Source organism: Medicago sativa, chromosome 2 (assembly GCF_051527215.1).
Source record: "Medicago sativa cultivar Bolivia chromosome 2, Bolivia_mono, whole genome shotgun sequence".
Classification (NCBI taxonomy): Eukaryota; Viridiplantae; Streptophyta; class Magnoliopsida; order Fabales; family Fabaceae; genus Medicago; species Medicago sativa.
This window is the reverse complement of record NC_140750.1, coordinates 78,766,133-78,792,739: the sequence shown is the minus strand read 5'-3', so window position 1 is coordinate 78,792,739 and position 26,607 is coordinate 78,766,133. Positions and strand designations below refer to the sequence as shown.

General features: G+C 35.5%; 3 protein-coding genes across 8 annotated transcripts; 2 read left to right on the top strand and 1 right to left on the bottom strand.

The window, feature by feature from the left end:
- The first annotated feature begins 6,725 nt into the window (after positions 1–6,725).
- LOC146951105 (uncharacterized) lies at positions 6,726–7,244 on the top strand. Its single transcript, XM_085748710.1, has 2 exons — positions 6,726–6,899; positions 7,026–7,244. The coding sequence occupies exons 1-2, from the start codon at positions 6,726–6,728 to the stop codon at positions 7,242–7,244; spliced, it is 393 nt and encodes a 130-aa protein (XP_085604836.1).
- Positions 7,245–9,012: 1,768 nt separating this feature from the next.
- On the top strand, positions 9,013–20,024 carry LOC146951104 (uncharacterized). 6 transcript variants are annotated; one of them, XM_085747068.1, is made up of 12 exons: positions 9,013–9,133; positions 9,323–9,506; positions 10,473–10,571; positions 12,291–12,394; positions 13,147–13,940; positions 14,031–14,153; positions 14,253–14,341; positions 14,421–14,621; positions 15,509–15,949; positions 16,720–16,803; positions 17,772–18,013; positions 19,616–20,024. In XM_085747068.1, exons 2-11 carry the CDS (start codon positions 9,372–9,374, stop codon positions 17,802–17,804), a joined length of 2,103 nt encoding a protein of 700 aa, XP_085603194.1. In that variant the 5' UTR covers positions 9,013–9,133; positions 9,323–9,371; the 3' UTR covers positions 17,805–18,013; positions 19,616–20,024. The 6 variants fall into 6 exon arrangements, with proteins under 6 accessions (XP_085603194.1, XP_085603193.1, XP_085603196.1 ...); XM_085747067.1 differs by having other exon boundaries at positions 10,470–10,571; XM_085747070.1 differs by having other exon boundaries at positions 9,323–9,523.
- Positions 19,904–21,872, bottom strand: LOC146951103 (putative peroxidase 26). Its single transcript, XM_085747073.1, has 4 exons — positions 21,490–21,872; positions 20,910–21,092; positions 20,629–20,788; positions 19,904–20,549 (listed from the first exon to the last, which is right to left on the bottom strand). Exons 1-4 carry the CDS (start codon positions 21,721–21,723, stop codon positions 20,125–20,127), a joined length of 1,002 nt encoding a protein of 333 aa, XP_085603199.1. The 5' UTR covers positions 21,724–21,872; the 3' UTR covers positions 19,904–20,124.
- Between the last annotated feature and the right edge of the window lie 4,735 nt (positions 21,873–26,607).

The following is a 26,607-nucleotide window of genomic DNA, read 5'->3' as shown; positions in this document are numbered from 1 at the left end:
TTTTGATTTTTGTGCAGATATGTCTGAGCATGAGAGGCCTGATAGGCTTAGGTTAGGGAGGATGGCCCCTACTAGTAGTGCACGTAGGGAGAAGCAAGCACTACATCCTCCGGAGGGTCGAGGTCGAGGTCGAGGTAAAGGGAGAGTGGCGCCCATGAGTCTTGCTACTGTTGATGCTGCGGGGGGATCGACGTCACAGACGGGTGCATCCCAGATTATGGACCCCCCACAGTATCAGCATCAGTTTGAGGAGCTGGCTTATCAGGATCAACATTATCAGGAGCAGGCTGGATTTCAGCCGGGTTATCACTATCAGGAGGGGTATGAGTATCAACATCAGTTTCAGGAGGGGTATCAGCCTGAGCATCAGTTTGTCGACCCTCCTCAGCAGCAGCATCCAGAGCAGCCTCCTCAGCAGCATCATCCTGAGCAGGATCCTGAGCAGCAGCATGCAGAGCTAGTTATGGAGGATGAGGATGGGGGCTTTCCAGGGGGGCCTTACGAGTTGTCACTTTTACCGGACTTCGGTAGACACGTGGCATGCAAGCTTTGGAACGATAAAAGAGTAAGTATAATTTGCTTTATTTAATTTAATGATATTTTACTATTATGTGAAGTTTATTTTACGTATAATGTAGAATATTTTTAGTTTATTATTTCATGTTTCTTTTATATATAATATATATAGTTTATTCTACGTATAATATTCTACGTATAATATATTCTACGTATTTTTATTTATGAAGTTTATTTCATGTTTAATGATATTCTACGTATAATATTCTACGTATAATATTTTACGTATAATATATATAGTTTATTATTTCATGTTTATTTTACATATTTAATTATATTTTTGTTGTATTTCAGTTGCAAGCGGATCGTAAGATGAAAGGCATCTCTCACGGGAGGAAACTGAAGCTTTCTTCCCTGTCCCTTCCAATGCCGGCAGATGCTAACCCTTGGTTCTGGGAACCGGTTGATAGATCGGGTCTAAGGCCCCTCCTTCTGACTGGGTACGACAACATCTCCCACGGTTTAGTGTGTGCCATGGCTGAGAGATGGCATCAGGAGACCAGCAGCTTCCATCTGCCTGTTGGGGAGATAACCATCACACTGGATGATGTCACTTGTTTCCTAGGCATCCCCGTAGCTGGACGGCTCATTCATGAGGAGGATTTAGAACATGACGCAGCTATGGATATGCTGGTGACCCACCTGTTGTTTCCGGTGGAGGCTGCGGTTGGGTATGTGACTGATTTTGGTGCATCTGTCTCTTACACGGTCCTGAAAGACCAGTATGATTACCTGTTGAATAGGTGCAACCAGTTGCTAGGGGAGGATTTATCAGAGGAGGAGGAGCAGGAGCTGAGTCATATTAGGCCCGCCTGTGTGAAGGTGTTTTTGTTGCTCTTGCTTGGCTACACCCTTTTTGCCGGCAAGAACAGCAAAACCATTAGTCTGCTGTGGATGCTTGCCATTCGGGATTTGGCTAACATAGGCATGTGGTCATGGGGCGCGATGGGACTTGCTTTCTTGTATGAGCAGCTGAATCTTACCTCAGACCCAAATGTTGGCTCAGTTGGTGGTTACATGAGCTTGCTTGTGGTAATATATTTTTCCCTCTTTTTTTAAGTTAAACATAAATGTATAGGTGCTTGTATGACATGTATATATTTTGTCTGTTTGTGTTTGCAGGGATGGGTTATAGCTCACTTCAGGCATGTGGTTCCGAGGTCCAAATATTTAGATTACGACCGGGAGGACCCGTATGTGGGTAGATGGAAACCTCAAAGGGGGTTTGCTCATGCTGACCACTTCAGAGGCTTGTTGGACTCGATGGAGCATTGTCATGTCACCTGGAGGCCGTACGAGCACTGATAGGGCCAAACCGCAAGTGCACGGCCTATCGAAGTAATAGTAGTAAGTAGAGTTATCGTTCTGCTAGGGAGTTGGTCAATCTAATTAACTTTTAGAAAATGATTAGAGGAGAAAGAAATAAGAAGTTGGAGAGTGCAGTTTTTGAAAGCAAATAACAATAATATTAAAAAGCCTCGGGATCATTGGTTCATCATAATAACGAATCTTTTCACAAGCAAGCCTTAAACTTATAATTATACGTTAATCTTAATTACTAAGGACAAGTTTCTCTTTAGCATATCACAGCTCCTCTCGAAGTCAGTGAGTGTATCCCTCCAACAACCACACCTATTCTCATGGGTGATTGCCTTTGGGACCCTTGAAGATCGAAACTTTATGTGTCCCAAGGTTTGCTAGACTATTCTCATGTTTCGCAAACCTTGTCTAAATTCACTTGTTCGGATATCAAAGCACCGCGTTCGCTTTATGAATTGATATCTGTGATGATGAATTAACCATTATCAAACCCTCCGCGTTCGCTTCCACAGTTTGATAATAATTAATTCATGTTAAAACGGTGAATTTAGATTAGGAATTAAGGTAACAAATAATTAGGGTTTAAGGCTTGGCTTGATCCGGATTACGTCATTAGACTTATCCAACGATCCCAAGACAAAGAAGTCTACTCACTCACGTTCATCGTAGACATGGGGGAAGAAGAGAGAATGCGATAAAAGTAAATAAATAAAGTAAAGAACTTTTATTGAAATAAAGACTTGAAATATTCAAAGTGAAGGTTAATGTTTATGGTGGAGAGCTACTCTATTTATAGCTTTACAATCGACTTAGAAACTAAGCAACTAAAAGGGTAAAACAGTAAAGCTGCAACAGGGTAACTTGGGCCCGAAGAAAAAGCAGCAAAAGGGGCTTCTGGAGGTGGCACGGCCGTGCCACATGTTGGCACTGGCCGTGCCAAGCTTCTGACTTGGTGGGAACATATTTTTGTTCCGTATCTTCGTATTTTCGCACTGTATTTGCTCCAGTCCTCTTTCTTTTGCTCCAAGACACCTTCCACCATATATTCATTCCTAAAATAAAATAAAAGACAATTTAAAGTAAAATATTCTAAAAGGAAATAAAATGCAATATAATTAAATCAAATCTTATTTAAAACTAAACTAAATAAAGCTTTAAAATATACTAATCTATGACTCATCAAACTCCCCCACACTTGAATCTTTGCTTGTCCTCAAGCAAAATGCAATAGACATAGCAGCAACAAAAGATTTATTCATGGCAATATTAAGAACACATGTCTCAAAAGAAAGGCTTTGCTTCCAGTACACTAATTACAATTTCAAATGCTTCTCATGAACCTATTCTACCCAACATCAAGTCTCAAGTGAGTGTGTGTGTGCAGTCCAACCCTTTTATTGCTCCTGTATAAGACAGATATTATGAGGAATAGGTTCTATCCTTAGTGCTAAAGTAACCGAGAAAAGTCCTTTCTTCATTTCATATAAGAGTGATGGGAATTTAAGTTAAAATTAGATTAGATTAACAATTAAGCACAAGGGGCTGCAGATGCTTAGGGGCTATCTATCCTCGTAGGAAGTCTTCTCGGATGTAATTGTCCTTTCCCCCTAGATTCAAAATCACCCTAAGCAGTGCTGCAAAATTATTATTTGTTTCATCTCCGAGTAGGAAGTCTTTTTGGATGTAATTGTCCTTTCCTCCTAGCATTGATGAATTTGTTTCACTTTAGGTTCAAATTAGGGAGTCACCACCACAATTAGGAAGTTAGGGATTGTCCTTTCCCCCACATGTTGGTGCCATTCTCCCGCCCCATTTTAACTTTAACAATTAAGGATATAACAATTAAGAACATAAATTAATTTCCCACACAAACTTATACTACTTTTACTCTTAAGACTTTAAAGGGTCTAAGTTAACACTAAAGATAGAACGTGTTCCTTAAAATACCTATTCATACATTTGCTCAAGGATTGCAACCGGGTGCTTTTCTCATTGGAGAATTTCACAATAAAACATGATATGGGTATAGCAAGAACATAAGAAACACAAGAAACTACTTTTATGTACAAGAAGCGACTTGAAGAAGAGACAAAACAAAAATTTTCATGCCATTTTTTACATTAAAAACAAGCTGCTGGTCATGCCTCTTGCTATAAAAACAAAACAAAAAGAATAAAGTTCAAGGGAGTTTGGGACACTGCGACTCTAGACACTTTATTAGCCCCCCCCCCCCCCCCCCCCCCCCACACACACTTAGGGGAAGCATTGTCCTCAATGATTCAAAAGAAAAAGAAATTAAAAGAGAAGAAGAAGTAGAGGAAGAAGAAAGAAGGAGTAGAAGAAGAGTAGTAGAGAGAGGGAAGAGAGGAAGAGGAAAGCTCACAATTTATTGAGGTCCATATGGAGGACCTTGAAGTTGGAGGTGTTGCATCATCCGACGGAGCATCTCATTATTTTCATCATTGACACGGTTGCCCCTTTGAACTTCATTGCGAAGGCCGGAGATCTCAACACCTTGCCTTTGTTGCTCGGTGCCCATCCTCTCGATTTCATTGTGAATCCATGTCCATCTTTGATTTTCATTAAGCTCACCGGCTTCATGGCCATGGTGCCCCTCTTGGTGCAAGTTAGCACCTTCTCCTTCATCATCTTGTTGTTCTAGAACCTGCATATCATCAACATACAACCAATTTTCTTCCACCTCGGTGGTAGTCCGAGATGGGTTAGGCAATAAAAACATGATTGGCAAGTTTAGCTTAAGTTGGTAATGTAGTGGTGGACGATGTTTAATGAAATTCATAGCAATGAGGGCTTCCCGGTTAAGCTTATTGTTTCCCTCAATTGGTTTGATTCCCTCATCCTCACTCACACCAAAACACCTAGCTATGTATGTAATAATTCCACCCACCACTATGTCTCCCATACCGGCTGGTCTAGTAGCTACAAAGTCTAAGTAATCAATCAAATAAAAGCCAGTGTTGACGGGGTGGTTGTAGAGCATTGCCCATAACATGAACAACTCATTGGTGGTTTTTGTTTTGGAGGAAGTTTGTGATTGATTGGTGAAAGAATTGAGTGATTTGGTTAAGAATTGAGGGAGATGTGAGGGTTTGAAGGTTTGAAGATTATGGAGGTTTAGAGAGAAGTTTGAAAGATGAAAGAGGGTTGTTGTTTGTGAATGAATGGAGAAGAAGGAAAAATTTGATGATATAGGGGTGCAGACATCGGGCACGGCCGTGCCACCCTTGGCACGGGCCGTGCCAACCTTCTGTGGCTCTGGGCTGATTTTGTGTTACAAACCATGGCACGGCCGTGCCAACCTCAGCACGAGCCGTGCCAACCTTCTGGTAAGGAGGACTTCAAAAATTTTCAATTTCTTGATTTTTTTCGAATCACACTTGGACAATTACCTACAAAACAACTTAAAACAAAGAAAAACAAAACAAAAGCAATTAAATGCGTGGGTTGCCTCCCACGAAGCGCTCTTTTAATGTCATTAGCTTGACGGTTAGAAAGAGTCCTTAGAATGGGTCAAAGATATCATATTGTGTAGATGACGCCATAAAACGTTCTTTCACAACATGATCGTTAAGCTAACATGATCGAAGTAATAGTAGTAAGTAGAGTTATCGTTCCGCTAGGGAGTTGGTCAATCTAATTAACTTTTAGAAAATGATTAGAGGAGAAAGAAATAAGAAGTTGGAGAGTGCAGTTTTTGAAAGTAAATAACAATAATATTAAAAAGCCTCGGGATCATTGGTTCATCATAATAACGAATCTTTTCACAAGCAAGCCTTAAACTTATAATTATACGTTAATCTTAATTACTAAGGACAAGTTTCTCTTTAGCATATCACAGCTCCTCTCGAAGTCAGTGAGTGTATCCCTCCAACAACCACACCTATTCTCATGGGTGATTGCCTTTGGGACCCTTGAAGATCGAAACTTTATGTGTCCCAAGGTTTGCTAGACTATTCTCATGTTTCGCAAACCTTGTCTAAATTCACTTGTTCGGATATCAAAGCTCCGCGTTCGCTTTATGAATTGATATCTGTGAAGATGAATTAACCATTATCAAACCCTCCGCGTTCGCTTCCACAGTTTGATAATAATTAATTCATGTTAAAACGGTGAATTTAGATTAGGAATTAAGTTAACAAATAATTAGGGTTTAAGGCTTGGCTTGATCCGGATTACGTCATTAGACTTATCCAACGATCCCAAGACAAAGAAGTCTACTCACTCACGTTCATCGTAGACATGGGGGAAGAAGAGAGAATGCGATAAAAGTAAATTGCAAAGAAGAAAGTAAATAAAGTAAAGAACTTTTATTGAAATAAAGACTTGAAATATTCAAAGTAAAGGTTAATGTTTATGGTGGAGAGCTACTCTATTTATAGCTTTACAATCGACTTAGAAACTAAGCAACTAAAAGGGTAAAACAGTAAAGCTGCAACAGGGTAACTTGGGCCCGAAGAAAAAGCAGCAAAAGGGGCTTCTGGAGGTGGCACGACCGTGCCACATGTTGGCACTGGCCGTGCCAAGCTTCTGACTTGGTGGGAACATATTTTTGTTCCGTATCTTCGTATTTGATCCAGTCCTCTTTCTTTTGCTCCAAGACACCTTCCACCATATATTCGTTCCTAAAATAAAATAAAAGACAATTTAAAGTAAAATATTCTAAAAGGAAATAAAATGCAATATAATTAAATCAAATCTTATTTAAAACTAAACTAAATAAAGCATTAAAATATACTAATCTATGACTTATCAAGCACCGACGAGACGTGACGCCTTTTCATGACGTGTGCTGGTACTCTGGATGGATCATGGCAGGCAGTCAGAGGATGGTGTGTCATTTGCCGGAGCGGGTGCTGAGGCAGTACAGACATGTTCAGAGGGTTCCCCGACCTCCTACTGATGTTATTACCGCAGCAGATGTGGCTGCTGCCTTCTTGGAGTTTGCTCTTCATGTCGTTCCCCACCAGCGGAGGGGTCGCCAGGTCCCAGACGACGAGCCTTGAAAGCATACAGAGAGGTACGTGAGGTGGTTCTACCGTGTGTCCCATCCTCTCATCGTCAACCCTGCTCTAGAGCCTGATATTGTCATGCCGAGACCTGTATACCAGGATATTCTTGTTGACCAGGAGTGGGCCAGACATCCTCCCGATCCATTGCAGGTCATCGGCATCATGAGAGAGAGAGTGGAGCATGCGATGGGGATTCCAGAGGTGGTTTCTAATCCACTCTTCTTTGGCATTTTGGAGGGCCTCCGTACTGACTATAGTGTGTTTGAGCAGCAGCCGGTTCCGAGGAGGAGGTCTAGGAGTCCACAGGAGGACCAGTAGTGTCTTATGTTAGGACTACATTTTATGACTTTTTTTGGATATATTTGTAGTATTTTCTCGACTTTTTGGTTTTTACATTTAGGTCTAGCAGCTGGTTGTATGATATTTACATTTGCGGGGTTGCGCCTCTTTATGACATTTGCATTAATTATCGTTAAAATTGCATTTCTAAATTATTATTGAATGAATGCTTGTTCTCTAAATTAAGAGTTTTGGTTGAATCAATGCATGTACTGTAAACATGGAATGAAGGAACAAAACAGTAGCTACTGCCACTGTCATTCTGTTCTGGTGCCACTGTCTCTGTTCTGCTGCCAGCGTGAGTTAAGTCACGCTAGTGTTAATACTAGCGTGAGTTAAGTTGCGTCAATTGGATTTGGCTTGCGTGAGTTAAGTTGCGTGATTAGCAGCACACCAGCAACAACGTGAGTTAAGTCACGCAACAGATCCAAGACATGTTGCACTAGCGTGACTAAAGACACGCTACATGACTTAAGTCACGTGAAACTTTGTACTAGCGTAACTTAAGTAACATAGCGTGACTTAAGTTACGTATGGTTTGTACGTGCGCAAGTTAAGTTGCGTAGGGTCATAGAGGTAATTTACTTTGGGACTGAGCAATACTGTTTGGGTAAAGAGCAGGATTCCTATAAAAATCCAGACTCAAAATTTAAGGCCCAAACCCTACAATTAATCGGGTTTAACGGGCCGATCCATATGGGCTTTCATGTTTTGACAGCTCTAGTAGCAATACTATATCTCATACTAGGATTTGCTGCTGTTGAAAAATGACGCAGTTACACATAGTTTTCCATTTAAGCCAGTGAATTAGATCACAACATTGTGAGGTCTTGTGGCACAAATTCATCCAACAACTGAAATTAAAATTGTGGGAAAAGTAACTGCGCCAAATCCTTATGTCTATATATATTTTATAATGGCATGCAACCTTTTCACATACACAAAGCAACTTTATTTTATTTGTTTGATAAACTAGTAGCTTTAATTTTTATTTTCTCGATCTCACCTAATAAAGAGTGAAAATACTTTTTTTTTTAATGTTTTTTTCTTTTTCCTTTTGATGTATAATGGTGAGAAGACTTTGAACCTTCTTTGATTGTTGACGTTGTACTTTGTTTGGCCGAAGATTTTGACTTATGTGTTCACCAATACATATTTTATCAATTGTTGTTTATTTAGAACTAGCAGCCTTTGGCTGTAGTAACAAGTCCCATTGAAAAATTCATTTCTCCTTTTGTTCTCATACGACCACCCAAACTCATAATTATAATTCTGCGTGAGATAATTTTTTATCAAATTTTAGGTATTTTTTGACCAAATTCTCCAAGTCATTAAGATATATTTTTTTAAGAATCTATGGATTAATATAAAAAAAAACTCAATTGTAAAAATCTGAGTTTGCATTAAATTGAAATGTTTTTTTTTACAAATAATAAAAAAAAAACATCGACATTGTAAATTAAATTTAATCTTTCAAACAATAAAAAAGTTCATTTAAATAAATTAAATATATTTAACTCAAAAAACATTTAGATTTGAGAGGATAATGAACCTCTTTCGTCTTAACAAAAAATCTTAAGTTCGAATTCAGCAATAATAAAAATCAAATATATTCAATTAATAAAATAAAAGAAGAAAGAAAAACGGTAATTTCATTTTGATTATTATTAAAAAAAAAAAAAAAAAAACGGTATTTTCATTGATTGAGTGTTATAATTAGAGGGAAAAAATGGCTATTGGAAGAAGCATGGAGAAGAAGAAGCTCGCTCTTCTCTTTCTGAATCTATAAACTTCAATTTTCTCAGATCTCAATCATTCTAATTCACATTCACCACTTTCAATCATTCTTCTTCGATCCTTGCGTTTCGGTATATATATATATATTTTTATATTTCCTTTTAAAATCTTCATTTTCATTTTCCGTCATTTTTTACGATCGATTAATTAATATTACGTTTATATGTATATATTTCTAATTACAAGTAATGCTATGTTGTTTTTGTTGTTTATACTTTAATTTTTGGAATTAATGAAAATGATAATGTTTATTTTTGTAGGAATGAAATGAAAGTGTGAATTTAGGGTTTTGACATTGTTGAGTTTGTGATGTATTGTAACGGGGAAGATAATAATAACAGCAAGCAATGGAGTTGTGGAAAAGCTGGTACTGTGAATTTGCGAAAAGTGAGCTCGTTCGTTCGCGATATTCGAGAGCCTTGCCTTTCTCACTCTCCTGTAAAGGTTGTTGTGTTGTAACTGTAAGACTGCAGCAATCTACTAGGTCTTACTAATTGCTTTGCTTTCATTTCTCATACATTGTGTGTCTGTGTGCGCGCGCGCGAGCGTGTGTGTTGTACATTGTAAATTGTAATGCATTTTTTTTTTTGTAGTTTGGCGTGTTAGTTCATCAATTAACGATGCCCTAGAACTTCAAGGCCAATTGAATTTTTCAAGGTCCTTCTTGTATATACTAGAGACTAGTTATAGGTGAAAAGTGCGGGCAACATACTCTCTAACAACACTTTTTCTACAATTAGATAAATTTCATGCGGACCCCATAAATTATGTGGGTCTCATTTCTTATGTTAAGAGTGCCACATTCGATGAGATATGACCAGAAAATGACTTTATAAGCGAGAGACATGTCTCACTTTACAAGCTGATTTTGTAGGGTTGAGTTAGGTTAAACCCAAAATTTTATGTATTAGAACCTATCCTCTGGTTCATGATAGAACATCATGGCGTAATTTGATTAATGTAGCCGACCCCACTTAGTGGGATAAAACTTGGTTGTTGTTGTTGTATTAGAACCTATCCAAGATTCGCTGGGCCATCCACTATCAGGTCATGCTCCAGATGTCCAGTTTTGGCCATGAGAGGACATGTTAAAAATCCCATATGAGATGAGATGTAGCCTGCAAATGGCTTTAGAAATGGGAGACATTTCTAACAATACGCGCCAGTTTTGTAGGTTTGGGTTCGACCCAACTCAAAAGACCTTATTTAGTGGTACCTATCTCCCGAATTGGTGGCACACATATATAGAGTGTTAGAGTGTGTTGCTAGCATTGCTTTTATCGGATATTCATATTGACCTCTCATTTGAAACACTGGGCATCAGAGGGGGTCTTGTTGTTTACAATAGAAAAAAAAAGTCATAAAACGACTTTTTTAATGATTTTTATTACTCTTACCATCTTGAAGCAGGTAAACAGAATGCTTAAGCCGGACATATGGCAAGCCTTGTCTGATAGTGAAGGAAAGGTGTCTGGTTTCCGGAAGGCACTGAAATTGGTTGTGTTAGGGGTATGTTGTTATTCAAGTTGAATCTGTTTTTCTTCTTTTCTTTGTGACATATATATATATATATATATATATATATATATATATATATATATATATATATATATATATAAAACCACCTTAATCAACATCACCATAGTCATGTTCAACTTAGGAAGCTGCATGCTTGTGAATTTTATGCACCTTCTCATGTTTTATTGGATTGAAAATACTAACGGTTTGAGTGTGATGATGGGTTCACTTTCCCATAAGCAAAGTCTGAGTTTGAACTATTTGAATGGAATGGGGTCCTGGGCAGAGTTTTTTTTGTCTTCTGGGTTTAATGGTCCTGGACAAAGTTTTGTCCCTTAAGTATTATACATTTAGGTGCTGCATCCGTTGTTTTCTTCCTTTTTTCAACAAACAATTAGCTCTTGCGATCACAATGTTGTTGTGGGTCCAAGTTATCACCAATTCATTTATAGGCAAGGCTCATGCTTCCTTTAATACTTGAATTTATGCACTTAGAAAACTGGCATTTGTACAGCTATAACACTCTCTGCTCATCATAAGCGCGAGTCCTTCTCACCTTTTGGGTTCTTGTCAAGCTATTCAATAGCTTTTGCAGTGTCCCATCACCATGCCAGAATCATGGCTACTTCAAGTTTGTTTTTGAAAATAAATTTAATTAAATCATTAAGCTGTTGTTTTTAAACATTTGCAAATAAAATACGACTCTTACCTTGCTAACAATTTGTTTGACGAGTTCATTATGTCAAGATTCTTTATTGAGGATTGCTTTTGATGATCAAAATATGGTACAATGAAGGCCCTGAAAAAAATGCATCCAGTCTATCATATTTAACGATAGATATTATATAGTATAATAATTGAATAAAATGTAGTACATTGAATGCATTCTAGGTTCAACCCATTTAACTTGTTTGCTTTGCATAAAGAAATTGAGGCTTAATTAGTTGCTTTTTTATTTATTTATTTATTTATCATATTTATTAACTTCATATAAAATGGCTTTTATTAATTTTTCTGATTACTGTATAATATACCCAGATGACATGCAGATCTAATATTCAACAAGCAACACATCACTAACTTCTAGATTTTTTTTTAATAAAAATCATCCCTTCAGTTGTAGCCTGTAGGTGCTTAGATCCCGCGTCCATTAGGCATATATGTTCAAAATACTCCTTATATTGACTTGGGCAATGCTCCCTGCTTGAGCTAGTTTTTGCGGTTAAATTGGTGGTATTTTGGTCTGAATTCTACTTTGGTACAAGAGTGTATCTCAGCCTTGATGTCAGGTTACACATAGATGTTTAGTCATGTAATCTGCATATTGTAAGTAAGGCGTACTGTGATCCCACTTCGGCTAGGTATATGGCCAAACTACTCCTTATCATGGCTTGCGCTTTTTCTCCCTTGAGTTAATTTTTGGAGTTAAGCTGTTGGGTCTAGTCCATTTTAAATCATAGATTCATAACAATAGGCTACATTCATGGTTTCATTGAAGTAATATAATATAACTAAAAAACGTAAACCCTCCCTTAAGTTGTGAGCAAATTTGTGAGTTTAATTTTTTTTTTTTTTACATCAATATAAAAAATATACATATGTACTTGAGTCATCAGACATGCAAACTGAAAATTTCTTTCTAAAATCGAGGCTATTATAGGAGTTTTTGTTCTTCACTGATTCATTTCCTTTTCCTCCCATGTCTGTTAGGGTATAGATCCATCGATTAGACCCGAAGTTTGGGAGTTCTTACTAGGATGTTATGCACTGAGCAGCACTGCTGAGTATCGAACAAGGTTGAGAGCAGCTAGAAGGTACAGATAAATCCACTTTCCTTAATTTCTTTTTCTCTAGTATTTCCTGGATATTATATATGGCTATTTTGCATGTCATGAGTATTGAAGCTATTGTCTATAGCCAAGAAAGTCACAAGTTAGAACAGTATTTCTGTCATCGATGAATGTGGTCATATGTCAATGATTTCATGATGTGGAGTTGTGGATGCCTCTGTGGGAAGACAACAGCAATAATGCTGCCAGCCTTTAGGCCAGCTTAATTTTTTTTTGTTTTTTGTTTCTTTAAAATTTTATGATGTTTTATTTATGGATTAGGATTTTATTATGCAGAATCCTTGATTGATCCTATAATTTAGGATTTATTTCCTTGATTAGACGAGACCCTATCAATCAGAAGTCATTCTTTTATTAGGGACAGACTTTAAGGGCGTGGATTATTTAATGGAAAATCAATCAATTATTCTTCCGTTTTGGTTATTCTAGGAGGGGCTTTGTTAGTCTTTTATTCATGTTTTGCTATAGGCTACAAGACAATTTCTCCCGTGTCTAAACTTATGACTAGGTTCTATGCAAAGACCCATAACAATGCATTCCTTTGGAATCTGGCAGGCAACTATTTGTGTAACTGTGTCAATAGAACTATGACTGTAAAATCCTTTTGGCTTTCAATGGAGACATGATTTGTTTCAGCTACTGTATATAGCACCTTTCTTGGATTGTTGAATATGTAGTTATTACTTATTGACAACCACAAGAAACTACCATTGCAGGGAGCTTTATAGGGACCTGGTTAAGCAATGTCAAGCAATGCATTCAAGTGTGGGGACTGGTTCATTGGCATATATTGTTGGCTCCAAAGTTATGGATATGAGGACCTCCTCTAAGGATGAACGCAAAATTGAAGCTAAACTAGAAAGGTCAACATCAAATGATAATAATGTTGAAGTAGAACAATGTCATAGTAGGAGCATTATTTGTGCAGAGGCAGCAAACACAGACCATCATGAAAGGTCTGATGATTGGGCTGACCAACTTAACCTAGTTAGTTCGAGAGCAAGTACAGATAGTGCAGCTTCTGATTTTTCTGGTCATCAAAACTGCAGTTCCCCAAAGATAGGGAGAGAACCAGATGGATCACATAATAGGATAGACAGTAATTTTGATTTTCCTCCTTTACCTGTCACCAATCTGTTTGAAAAGAACGGTGAAGATAAAAACTCGGGCACAGAGCATGGCAATAAACTTTCTACACAGCGTAAACTAAGCTTTGAAGATGACAGAATGCATAGCTTCCATATCAACAACAACATAGACTTAGTTATTGAATCAAATGGCCAACCTCCTACTACCTCCCATCCTGTAAACTCTGAAATTGAAACCGCTTCACCTGATGAAGAAGAACCAGACTTTCCATCTGACAATCCAGTTTATGAAACACCTATGGTAAATCAACTAAAAATATCAGATGTACCACAGCCAGCAATGGCAAGTGCCTCGATGTCTCAAGGATGGGCTGCCAGTGACGATAGAGTATCAGAATGGCTTTGGACTTTGCACAGGATAGGTATATAAGTTGTATACTGTGTTTTGTTCTTGACGACAGCATGTTTTATTCTGTTATCGTTTCTTGCTAACTAGCTTAATCTTTTTCTAGTTGTTGATGTTGTGAGGACCGATAATCATCTTGAATTCTATGAGGACAGGAGAAATTTAGCTAGAATGTCAGATATCCTTGCTGTTTATGCATGGGTTGATCCTGCTACGGGGTATTGCCAAGGTTATGTTTTAACTGTAAATTTCTTGCCGATGTAGGATTCTTGTTACACTGATTTTGGACCCAAAACTCACATTCGTTTTACTGGCCATTTAATTTTAGGTATGAGTGATTTGCTGTCTCCCTTTGTTGTAATCTTTGAGGATAACGCAGATGCATTTTGGTGTTTTGAGATGCTTTTGAGGAGAATGGTATTTGCAAATTCGGCTAAGATTCAAGAACATAGCTTTGTTTGTAGTGACTGACTTGTTTTCTTTGACATAACTTCAGAGAGAGAATTTTAAAATGGAAGGCCCAACTAGGGTGATGAAGCAGCTGCGAGCATTATGGCATATTCTCGAGCTGTCAGACAAAGAACTTTTTGCCCACCTGTCAAAAATTGGAGCTGAAAGCCTTCATTTTGCATTTCGTATGTTGCTAGTTCTCTTTCGGAGAGAGTTATCTTTTAATGAGGCTCTTTCAATGTGGGAGGTTCGTGCCACATGCTTCCAACGCCCCCCTCACCACACACAAAAATCCCGCTAACTAATTTAAATGTTTTTTGTTCCCAAATTATTACAATTTTCTCACCGGGTTCCCTCTTTTTCGATTGTTTTCAAACAAGACCTCCTTAATTTTATACTTACCAAATGCTTCCCTCTTTCATTTCACCGTCAATTGCTCAGGTTTAATTATGTTCTTGGTTCCTAAATAATATCATAATTTACGAATGCATTCTCAATAACTTTATTATTTACATATTAGTCGTTTCTTTTTTATGCCACCTATGCACTTAACGGTGACATGTAATAGAGTACATTTGGTAAACAAAATGATTTATGGAGGATTTGTTTGGAAAGAAAAATTGAAAATGTGGATCAACCAAAAACATGTTTAGTCCCCCTTCACTTTTTTTTTTTCAAGCCTTTGAAATTAAATTAGAAAGTGATGGCAGAGGAACATATCTTGTGTGTCTGCTTCTGCTTGGAGAGACGTAGTTGCTAGTAGTGAAATATGATCCTAGTTTTAAGATTAACCGCTATTGGTACAAAAACTCACAGATCTAGTTTTGCTGTTTTTTTGAGGTAGAGTTGTGATTTGTTTTGTTACAATAAGTCAATTTAAAGGCAGAGATTGGGCTTCCATACCTCGTGAGTATGGATTTGATCCAGTTTTTTGGCGTCTTAGCAAAATAATCATACCGTTTTTTAATAGTAATGAGATAGTGCTTTATTACAACATTGTGTATATGGATTTGAAAGTATTGTTGCAAAGAAATTTATGCCTGTAATTGTGAAATAGATAATATTCTGTACCTTTTTGACACATCATTGGTTTAGTCTGTCAATACATGATTTCAGTAATCTTGTGTAATGCAGATGATGTGGGCAGCTGACTTTGATGAATCCTGGGCATATGAGTTAGAGGAGAATTGTCTGGAAGCATTGGAATTACATCTTCCCAGAGACTCAAGCAATTATATTAAAGAAGCCGTTGCTGATTCTGATGATGATAGTATCAAGAGTGATTCACAGTCAAATCATAATGAAAATGACAACACAAAAGCCAGCCCGCAGCCGCATCATGTGAACACTGATCACCCTGTATGTGATGTCAAATTGAAGTTGCAAACATCCAATACCTTTTGTGGCTTGGCAAGGAATATCTGGTCAAGAAATGGTCGAGTTCAAACGAGAACTATTTCCTCCTTGGCAAGTAAAGGAAACGATGAGTTAGCCACATTCTGTGTTGCAGCAATTCTTGTTTTAAACCGCCAGAAGATCGTTCGAGAAACCAACTCGTTCGATGATATGATAAAGGCAAGTGCATTGATCTTTTGGTTTTACCCTGCAATTAATAACTACTGTTAAATTTATAATTATTATATTCTCAAATTACACTTTTATTTTTGTTTATCATGTCTGGTGTAGGGTTCCTTGGTTTGGATTATGTTTTGATCTGGAAATATGTTGAAAGTGTATAGATTTTTTGTTTGTTTGTGAATCTTTATTCTGCTAAGCACTTTGTATCTAGATGTTTCTCACGGCCATTTGTGCAATAATGGCATATCCTGGTGTCATTTTTTAATGTGTCTGGTTTTACTTTTTATACGGTGATTATAATTTGTTCCTGTTATAGTTAAAACTTAAAAGTTGATAATTTCCATTTTAATAGTAGCTTTAGTTCTTTTCTCTCAATTACTTTCTCAGTTCTTACATTTCAAATGATTTGTGAGCTTATGATTCCCTTAACCTGGCTAAGGGATTATTATTTGTCTAACTGAAACCCTATTGCCGATATTTTTATTCTTTGCATTTTATTCCTTTTGGTCATGCTCAGTTTATCTTCTTTTGTTTTGTCCAGTTTTAAGTCCCTCTATGCTGATTGTCCTGACTCATTACTTGAAAACCAACACATATACTTAATGATGTCCACATATACTTATGAGATGTGTTCGCAACTTTGTTTTTAATTTGTTTTTTCTTCCATGCGGAGTTCTTTAATTCACTATGCAAAGAAGGAAAAAAAGAAATCAGCTAAGGGATATTGTGCATTTTCTAATTTAATTATTCAAAACTAAATATTACAGATTTTCAATGACAATATGTTGGAGATCAATGTAAAAAGATGCATAAGAACAGCAATCAAACTCCGAAAGAAATATTTTAACAAGGTAAGTCCTAAATTAGTTAATATTCTCTACTTCTACTCATAAAGAGGGAAATGATTTCTTTTGCTAACTTTTTGCCTTTTTTTGTTTGGCAATGTTCAATATCCTTGTTTTATTTTTTTAATGATCGCATTAACTTGTTGAAGTACAGCTGCTATGTATTGTTATTGGTCTGCTTCATCTAATTCTAATGAACTGCAATGCATGCATTGTCTGGCTCTGATGTTTTTATATTCATGCAAGATGAAATTTAGATTCAAATCAGTTGCTCTCTACTTTCTTATTCTTATGTGATAATGCATTGCCATTTAGAACCATCTTCCCTCCAAATACATATACCTTACTTTTATCTATATTACTCCGGTCTCAAATATAAGCAAAAAGATGTTTCATTTTATGGTCCTAAATATAAGCAAAAACTGACTAATTTTATTCTATTTAATGCTACAACAACAACAACAACAACAACCAAGCCTTATCCCACTAAGTGGGGCCGGCTACATGAATCAAACGATGCCATAGTGTTCTATCAAAAACCATGTCTTTCTCCAACTCATTTATCTCTAGATCCTTCCTAATAGTTTGTCTTATAGTTTTTCTAGGTCTAACCCTACTTCTAGTGATCTGACTCCCCTCCATCCGATCTACTCTCCTAACTACAGAATCACAGGTCTTCCCTCTACATGCCCAAACCACCTAAGTTTAGTTTCTAATGCTACTATTTTCAAAATACCCTTCAATGTAACAAGTTCCCATACAAATTAAATGAAAAGAATTGGTAGTTTCGTAAATTTTTTTTTTTATTACATCAAGAAAATTCAACGAGGTTAACCACTATTCTCTTTCTTTTTGGTCAAAGGTTAACCATTATTCTTAATATGTGTGAAATTAGGTAGTTTTGCTTATAATTGAGACTGGAGGCAGTATTTCTAAGATTTCTGTGGTGAAATTGAAGTCTAATTCTTTGACAGGTAACCAAGAAAAAGAACCGTGTTGCAGAATAAAGAGACTAGGGGACTATCATTGTTATATGTTCTTAAAGCAAACTGAGGAACACTTGTGTGGCTATGCTTTTCCAAATTGGATCATGGTGTTAATTTTTTTTATTACTTATCCACTTTGGATGGGAGACTTTGTTGCTTAAAGTGTTTTTGCTTTTGGAGTTCCATCCAGATGTTGTACATTCATAGTCATCATTACTCTTTTTTATGAGGTAATCTCACTTTGTTCTGCTTTACATTTTGTCTGGTCGCTTAACTTCTGATGCTTTTACATAGATTCCTAGATGGTCTTTTCCAAGTATGCTACACTCACAATTTGATGCTAGGATTATTAATGGAAAAAGTGTATTACAAGGCTCTTGTACTGAAAGCTTTGGGCAAAGCTATAAGGAGTAAACAAAGTTAATAGACACATGTGTGATCCTTAGGAAACAAATATGTCTTTGCTTCTATTTGTTTGAAACACAACCTGAAACAAATATGTAGCTTCTTCCCCGAGATGAAAAGTGTGCAGCCCTTTAACCTGCTTTGCCAAGGCTGTGGCTAATGGAATGAACACTCCAATCCCTGTTGAAGGGATTCTGGGAATTTATTATACCTGCTTCATACTTGCTCCGTCTCATTATAAGTGTCACATTAGGAATATTTTTGTCTCAAATTAAATGCAACTTTAGAATATCAAGACAACATTTATTAACTTCTTACAACAATATCCTTATTTAATTAATTGATCAACCTAATTATTCTTTTGGAAATGCTAACATGGGCACATGTTAAGGAACTCAATATGGAAATTGTCTTGTAAATTGTGCGAATTTATTTCATAGAAACTTGAAATTTAATTTTTCTCAATAAATACTTGCTATTTATGGAATCCTTAACATGTACCCTAAGTGCACGTTAGCATGACCCTTATTCTATTAGTAGTTACTACTACTTTCAACCATTTAATTAATATGGGTTTTTTTTTTTTTTTGAAAGATTAATATGGGTATTTTATGCTATACACAATTTTTAACTATAAAATTCAACATAATTAATCATTTTCTTAAGAAGTGTGCATGCCTAAAAAGGCACCTAAAAATTATAACGAGACAGGGAGTACCTTGCAAGGGATTCATCAATTTTTCTCTTATTGTGTGACTTCTTTCACACACTTAATTGCATTAGATTGTTTGCAAATGAAATTTGCGTCGTTGTTGATTAGCACCACGCAATATCCATTTGACAATTCGCTAGCTTAGCAGCATTGCTGATGATATTTCAGTAGTGATTTTAATTTATTGAATGCTGGAATCTTTCTCTAGAAATTTGATTTTGGATTGATTATTGAATGGCCAAGTGTTGTAATTGATTAGGAATCTTGTTGGATTGAAATTTCTGTTTTATCTTTATATCTTTATTGTTTCAAGGAGATTTATTTTGTGAGGGATGTTTCCTGAAGATTATGTTAAAGACTTGTTCCCTTTTGTAGTATGATTTTTACATTGCTATGTTTTATCTCAACATGATATTTCAGCAGTGATTTTAATTATTGAATGCTGGAATCTTTCTCTAGAAATTTGATTTTGGATTGGTTATTGAATGATTAATTATTGTAATTGATTAGAAATCTTGTTGGAAATTGATTAAATCGGATTTGAATGCAAGATATCATTGTTTTTGAAATTTCCAGTTTATCTTTACTGTTTAACCATGGAGGTTAATTCTGCGGGGGATGTTTCCTGAAAATCGTGTTAAGATTTGTTTCCCTTTGTAGTATTTGATTTTTACATTGCTGATGTTTCATCTTTTATCTTTTTTTCCTCTTTAAGCCAATAAGAAGATTGACAAGGGGATTTTTCATCACTCTGGTTGCTCCCATGTCCGACAAATTGGCGGTCTTGGATGCTTGGACTAGTTATGCAGATAATGTTCCTTCAATTTTTGTTCAGCTTATATTTCTGGAGAACATCATACATATGCTATTACTACTTAGAGCATTTGGCGTTTGGAAAAAGCACATGCATAGAAGAAGAAATGGAGGGTAGATACAGGGGAGGGAATTGTTGTAGTATACGCCTATATGGTACCACAGAGTTAATCTTTGTGGATGATTTGAATTGGCAAAAGAAAGGATATATATTATAATATAATGGTTCATACACACTACAATTTTTTTGTAACTTAAATTGTTGGATCTTACAAATGACAAAAGAGGGTACGATTCTTGTCCCTTATTCACGTATTATTTTTTACCTTCCGAACACAGACAATTATGTTTAAACTGGGCATATCTGAATCCACACTAAACGTTCAATTTGTCCTGCTGCTAATTTGGGTTTCACTTATTTGTGTATCGACAACTCCGGCGTACCTCTCCTTGATTTCCTGTTAAAACTTTGATATTTCCCATTTTGAACATGGATTGAGCAAAAGATCTCCTAAAATCTTCAAATCCAGCAGCAAATTCCTCGGTGATCTCTTTGGTGTCATCACCAAATAGTAATTGTTGATCGATTCCCAGGACAGCTTCATTGCGCAGGATCCTTTTATAGTATGATTCTCTGAAGATGTAATCTTTTCCAGAGTCTGGGTTTAGGTATACCAGTGGGTCACTTTGTCCTTTCTTTGTTCTTGGGGGACAAAGTCCCCTCAACGTGTCTCGAAAAGTAGCATCCATGCTTGGGTCTGAGTTTCCAGTACCATTGTAATTATACAGCCTGTCAACAATGTGGCTACAATGTGTTTGGCCTAGTGTGTGTGCTCCTGTGTTGATATGAAACATGCACCCATTTAGAACATATTGTTAGTATGTAATTTCTACTTGATTGTAATCTTGCCTTACCTAAGAGTGTTGTCATATCTAATACGTCCAGTCCCCTTGATTTAAAGTATGCTAGAGATTCCTGCCATGAGATGGATGGTGATGGCAGGTCTACTGATGCAGCATCTGATTTCATGCCATCCTTTCTTCCTGTGAAAACTGGATAACCTGGTGCACCTGCCTGTTGACATTAATTCTCAAATCGGTTACTGTTTTTTCAACTTTTACCCCTACCTTGAGAGAAGATTTTTCTGCGGAGGGGATAGTGAAGGAAATTGTAAGTAGACTAGTTGAAAGAATACCATTTTAGCAGCATCCCTAGCTGCGAGATGGAGTATATCAGCGCAGGAGACAATTCCAGGGCATCGTGATTCCAGAACAGTTTTGATCTTGTCAATTAGTACAAATCCTCCAAGCCCCCGGTTTTGTGGTGCTCTTTTTTCTGGATTTGGTCCTTCATCAAGCAGTATTGATGCATCACAACCCTATGCCACGAAACAGCGATTTAAGTTTCAGGAGAAAAAAAAACAAAACTTATTCATTTATAATGTTTAGAATGGTAAGTTTAAATGGAATCCTATGCTTTAAACCTCATGAACTCTAAATACCAAGTTAAATGGAACAACTGAATTTAGATAGAACAACAAGAGGGTTCAAGTTTCGACTATATATTTTTAGTGCAACTTGCATATATTTTAGCTTCAAGGGTCTGCTGTTTTTGTAACCTGTCCTTTGGTTGTTCCTAGTCCTATTACCTAAAAGTTCCTTTCAGCCAATAACCTCACACGATGTCTCTTTCTTAGCTTAAAAAGTTGAAAAATGGAGAAAAGAAAAGACTAGCTAGTACCAAATTATAAAAGAAAAAAGGAAATGGGGACATACATTGACAAAACAGTCGGTGTAAACCAAGCGTAGTAACTTGGCAGTAATACTTTTGTCTTGATCCCAGTGAATCTTCACTTGGTGCCGGACATACACCTCTGCGTCGCGGCATACATTGTGATAGTGATGCCATTGCAACTTTGGCTTTGGAGCTGCTGCTGCTGCTCCATGGCACAAGCTCAACACTGCAAAAGCTATTATTAGTGGGAAAGCCACATACATAAGTCTACCCATTAGGGCAATGTTACTCTTGCTCTTTGTATAATTACTAAGCTTATTGTGTAGGTATAGCACTGGTTAGAAACTTATTGCATCTTGCTGCTTATATAGCAGTACACACTGTCCTCCTAGTGGCAATAACCGACCACACATCATAATGGTGTAATAAAAATTAAGAAAGAAAACTTGTAGAATAATTGTAGAATAATGGGTTTCAAAGGAAGAAAAAGATTTAAAAATCTATAATAATATAATCCATACATTAAGGCACCGTGTGACGGAAGAGTGAGGCATGGAGCTGTTCACATGCACCAATGCACTTTCAACATCCTTCTAAAGACTAAATTACGCTATGACTTGGGTTGTAAGCAACGTGCTTTCCATGTGACTTCTACTTGAATTTGGGGTCTCATTAAATTCTAATGCTCTAGCCTCTTTTTAAAGATCCAATGTTTACCATAAATCAAGAAAATTTTGCGTTTTCTTCTATCTAGGTATGTATGTATGTATAAATTTGGTATTGTGAATACAGGTTACTCAGTAACCGACTTAATCTACAATATAGTATGGCATGTGCCTTCTGATCCAAGTCTAAATTGTTCAAGCGCTAAGAAGTGGATAATTGTATCTTCGAATTCGCCTAATAATATATCAAATGTGTTTGCATTTAATTCATACTTATGGAACACTTAGTTATACTTATTTTGTATAATCTGCATCTTCGAATTCGAGTAATAATATATCAAGGAAAAAGCGATTTATCCCGAAAAGCTGTATCCCGATAACAGCCCGACATGTATTGTGTGAAGGCAAATTTTTACTCACCTACCCATGTATTGTGCCAGCCGGTCATGTATTGTAACAAAAAGACATCCAACGGTGCTAGTGTTTCGGGACAAATTCGGGAAGGTTTGTTTCGGGACAAATAGCAAGCCTGATATATCAAATGTCTTTGCATTTAATTCGTACTTATGGAACACTTAATCATTCTTTTTATGTATAATCTAAATAAGTTTTGTGATATTCAATTTGTACAATCAAATTCTTTTTTTTATAAAAAAAACAATCAAGATTTTTTAAACTAGAGATGTGCTATTATAGTAGTATTTAATCAAGGTGTTTTTTTACCAATTATAAAAAGTCTAGTAGTATGCAAAAACATCAAAGATTCGATAAATTTGTCTATAAAGCGAGTTATATACAATTGTGTTGAGGTATATTTGGATGGAGGGTTAAGGAAGGAAGAATTTATTTGTCTCGTTCAAGTTGCAGACACTAAAAAAGTTTTTTTATAATCAATTAAGCGTGATTAAAATATTATATGGTTATTTATTATGATGCCCTTTGATTTTGCTTTTCTTTTTTAAATATCAAATTTATTTTAAAACATGGTCATGCTAACTTGGACCCTATTGACACAAGCTAAGGAAATAAAAAAGGAATTGAAAATAAACTTTATATTGATTAGAGAAAAATGTTTTTTAGGCACCTAAGAAAGTCGAACGGTAGTTAACTACTGCTCGAAATACTTTTTTAATTGGATGAATAGATTTAAAAAGTGTCACAACTGATCTCAAAAGTACTGAACGATAGTTAGTTGTCGTTCGGTGGGTGTCTGAGAGCAATCAATATAAGTGCCTAAAGTGCAATCGTCTTGATTAGATATTTTAAACTTTTTAACATTAAATGCACATTTTCGGAATTATATTTCTAAAAAGTGATTTCTTAACATATTTCTACGGTGGTTACTTTAAAATATATATTTAGCCTTCCAAAATTTTCACCTACAAAACTCCCAAAACCGAGAAGGTCTTGCATCGTCATAAAGTTTGAGCATAATATTTTAAACACACATAAAAGAGAAAAAATGGAAGAGAAAAAACAAAGAGTTGATTAATATTATATAATTTCTTTTCGTGATTATGCCCAACCAAGTAGTATTTCTCCCCAAAAAAAAAAACAAGAAGAAGTAGTATTTCTCCCCACATTTCCAGTGATAAAGAGAGTCTTGCAAAAAAAAAGAAAATGTCTTACCCTAACCCATTAGATTTTCTGAGGATTCTCATATTTTACTTCCTTTATATATTTATATTTTATCTCCCAGCTCTTTGAGGAATGTGATCAAGAGGAATATGAGGAGAAAACTATACGAGTCATACTTTTTTTTATTCGTAAAATTCAAATCTTATTATTTCATTTTCATTTTTATTTCATCGAGAATTGTAAATTTACTCTTTCTAACACATTCTTCTTCATTTGTTGAAATTCATACGAGTTCCATTATGTTTATATGGATCCTAAAATTTAGCGGATTCATTTAAATTTTAACCATTCAAAAAGAGTGTGTTGAAAATATTTTGTTTACGGATTTATTAGTATATCATTATTATCATCGTTTTTCTTTCAATGCTTGCTTAAAATTTTGTTGAGTCCTTTCAAATCTTAGAAGTCAATTTACTCATTTTGAACTCTATTAAATTCGTATAGCATAAAGCAATTGGAATTGAAATTACAAAATCTTTATATTAAAGTCTTTTAAAAAACCTTATGAGTCATTACAACAATATCACATATTTTAAAATGATTTTCATGACTATGTGAAATTGATTTAAGTCATTTACAATATCACATCGTTTAAGGATATGTTTGGAAGTTGGATTTGGGAGGTTGGGGGAGACGATTTTTTATTGTTAGGTACTCTTGTTATACATTTTATTATTATTTTTAATTTATTTAAAAGAATAACATATTAAACCATCATATAATACTTCAATAGTTTTTAAATCAATTTCAAAAAATATTTATAGTGTCCTTATAATTTAAAAAAGAAAAAAAACTCTCTTCCAAAACCTCCACCCAAACATACATAAAACAATTTAGACATTACCCCTTTAATTAGAGGGTAAACAAGTTTAACAAGTAACTATTATGTATTGATAAACTTAAATAGGTTTGTCCCCGTGAGCTTAACTCAGTTGGTATGGACAATGCATAATATATGCAAGGTTCGGGGTTCAAACCCCGGTCACCACAAAAAAAAACTTAAATAGGTTTACACATTTGGCAAATCGCATCTGAGTATATAAATATTTATGGAAATGTTTGAAGAAATAAAATAGAAAAGTGACATAGTTTTTTTTTTTTTTCTTCTAGGGGAGAAAAGGGACAGTTATAAAATATAATTGAACTTAGTGCATCATTATTAATTTATGGAAATGTTTGAAGAAATAAAATAGAAAAGTGACATAGTTTTTTTTTTCTTCTAGGGGAGAAAAGGGACAGTTATAAAATATAATTGAACTTAGTGCATCATTATTAATTTATAAAAGATAAGACTGTCCTGAATAATTTGAAAGTAAAATGCAGCAAAACGTTGCCTAAATATTTGATCAAGAATAATAAAATAATCATAACTTCTTTAACCATACTTTACCATGTTTGCTTTGGAGGCAACTTAATTAGTTTTGAAGCTTTTGACTGATTAATACAAAAATTGCTTCCAGTTGGATTACAGAGTGTACCACTCATTTTTGTTACCTTATTTGGCTTGTAGATTGGAAAAGTGTTGTGTAAACACGATGTCCAAAATCCAAAAAATTAATTTAAACAGGTAAGTTAGGCTTTAAACAGTTTAATCCTCGTATAGGCAAAATCAACAAGTTGAAGCTAATTTCTCGGTGCTGAAAGGAAAAAAGGTGTTAAAGGTAGCCTTTTGATGGGAAGCACTTGGGTGGCATAATGTCACCATGGCATTAAATCTGGGTCACACAACACACATTGCCACATAACATCTGAGCCACACAACACATACAACACATTTGGGCCACACCACACAACACCTTTGTGTGACCCAGATTTAATGTCACGGTGACATTATGTCACCCAAGTATTTTCCCTTTTTGATACGTGAACGTTGAGATTCACAGAGTAGTCTGCGATGCAGTTGAAATTTACGATGAGGTTGAACTATCAATTTTGAGATTCGTTTAAAAGTAGAAAACTATCTTATCTAATGATTAAAATCACATGCACCGTAATATATGCGAAGTCTCAAAAATGACTTTGTAAAATAAAAATCACATATTATAATCCTCTAATTTGATATTTTTATTATTTTTAACCCTGTAATATAGTTGAAGTCTAAAAAAACTACTTAGATTTTGAATTTTTCACGATTTTTTTGAGGCATGTTTAGAACGTTAAAATATGACTTTACATAAAAAAGTGAAATTTTTCAACTAAGGATGAATTAATTATTAATTTTGAGTTGATTGTTTGCAGAGACATATGTAGAAATACATAAAAGGATCTACAAAGTTTCGTAGCATTTCAAAGACGTTTCGATTTATTTTAATTTTTCAACCAAAACGTACGAAGTTACAATTTGTTTCGAGTAAACGTTCACGGGTCAAATTTCATTCTCTAATTTTGCAGGCATGCTTAGAACTACATAAGAACCTTCACCATGAATTTTTGGAGTTTTTAAAGGAGATACAAATTAATTATGAATTGTTTAAAAAATTCATAATTATGAGGAATAAAAATTCATAATAAATCCTAGTCGGAAAAATCTAATTTTATGTGTAAAGCCATGTTTTAACATCCTAAAGATGCCTGAAAAAAAATCATGAAATTCAATCTCTATATCAATTTTTTTGACTACACATGTATTATAGGGTAAAAAATAAAAAGAATCTCAAATTACAGGTTTTGAATATGTATTTTTTATTTCACATGACCATTTTTCAGACATCACGTATTTTACAGAGTCAATTTAAACAATTAACCCTATTTCATATTGATGAAATATAAAGAAGCATTCAAACTTCCTAAAAAAAAGAAGTATTCAAACTTATATGTGCGGCGTGATTTTGTTTTTTTAGTTGAAAAGGGAATTCA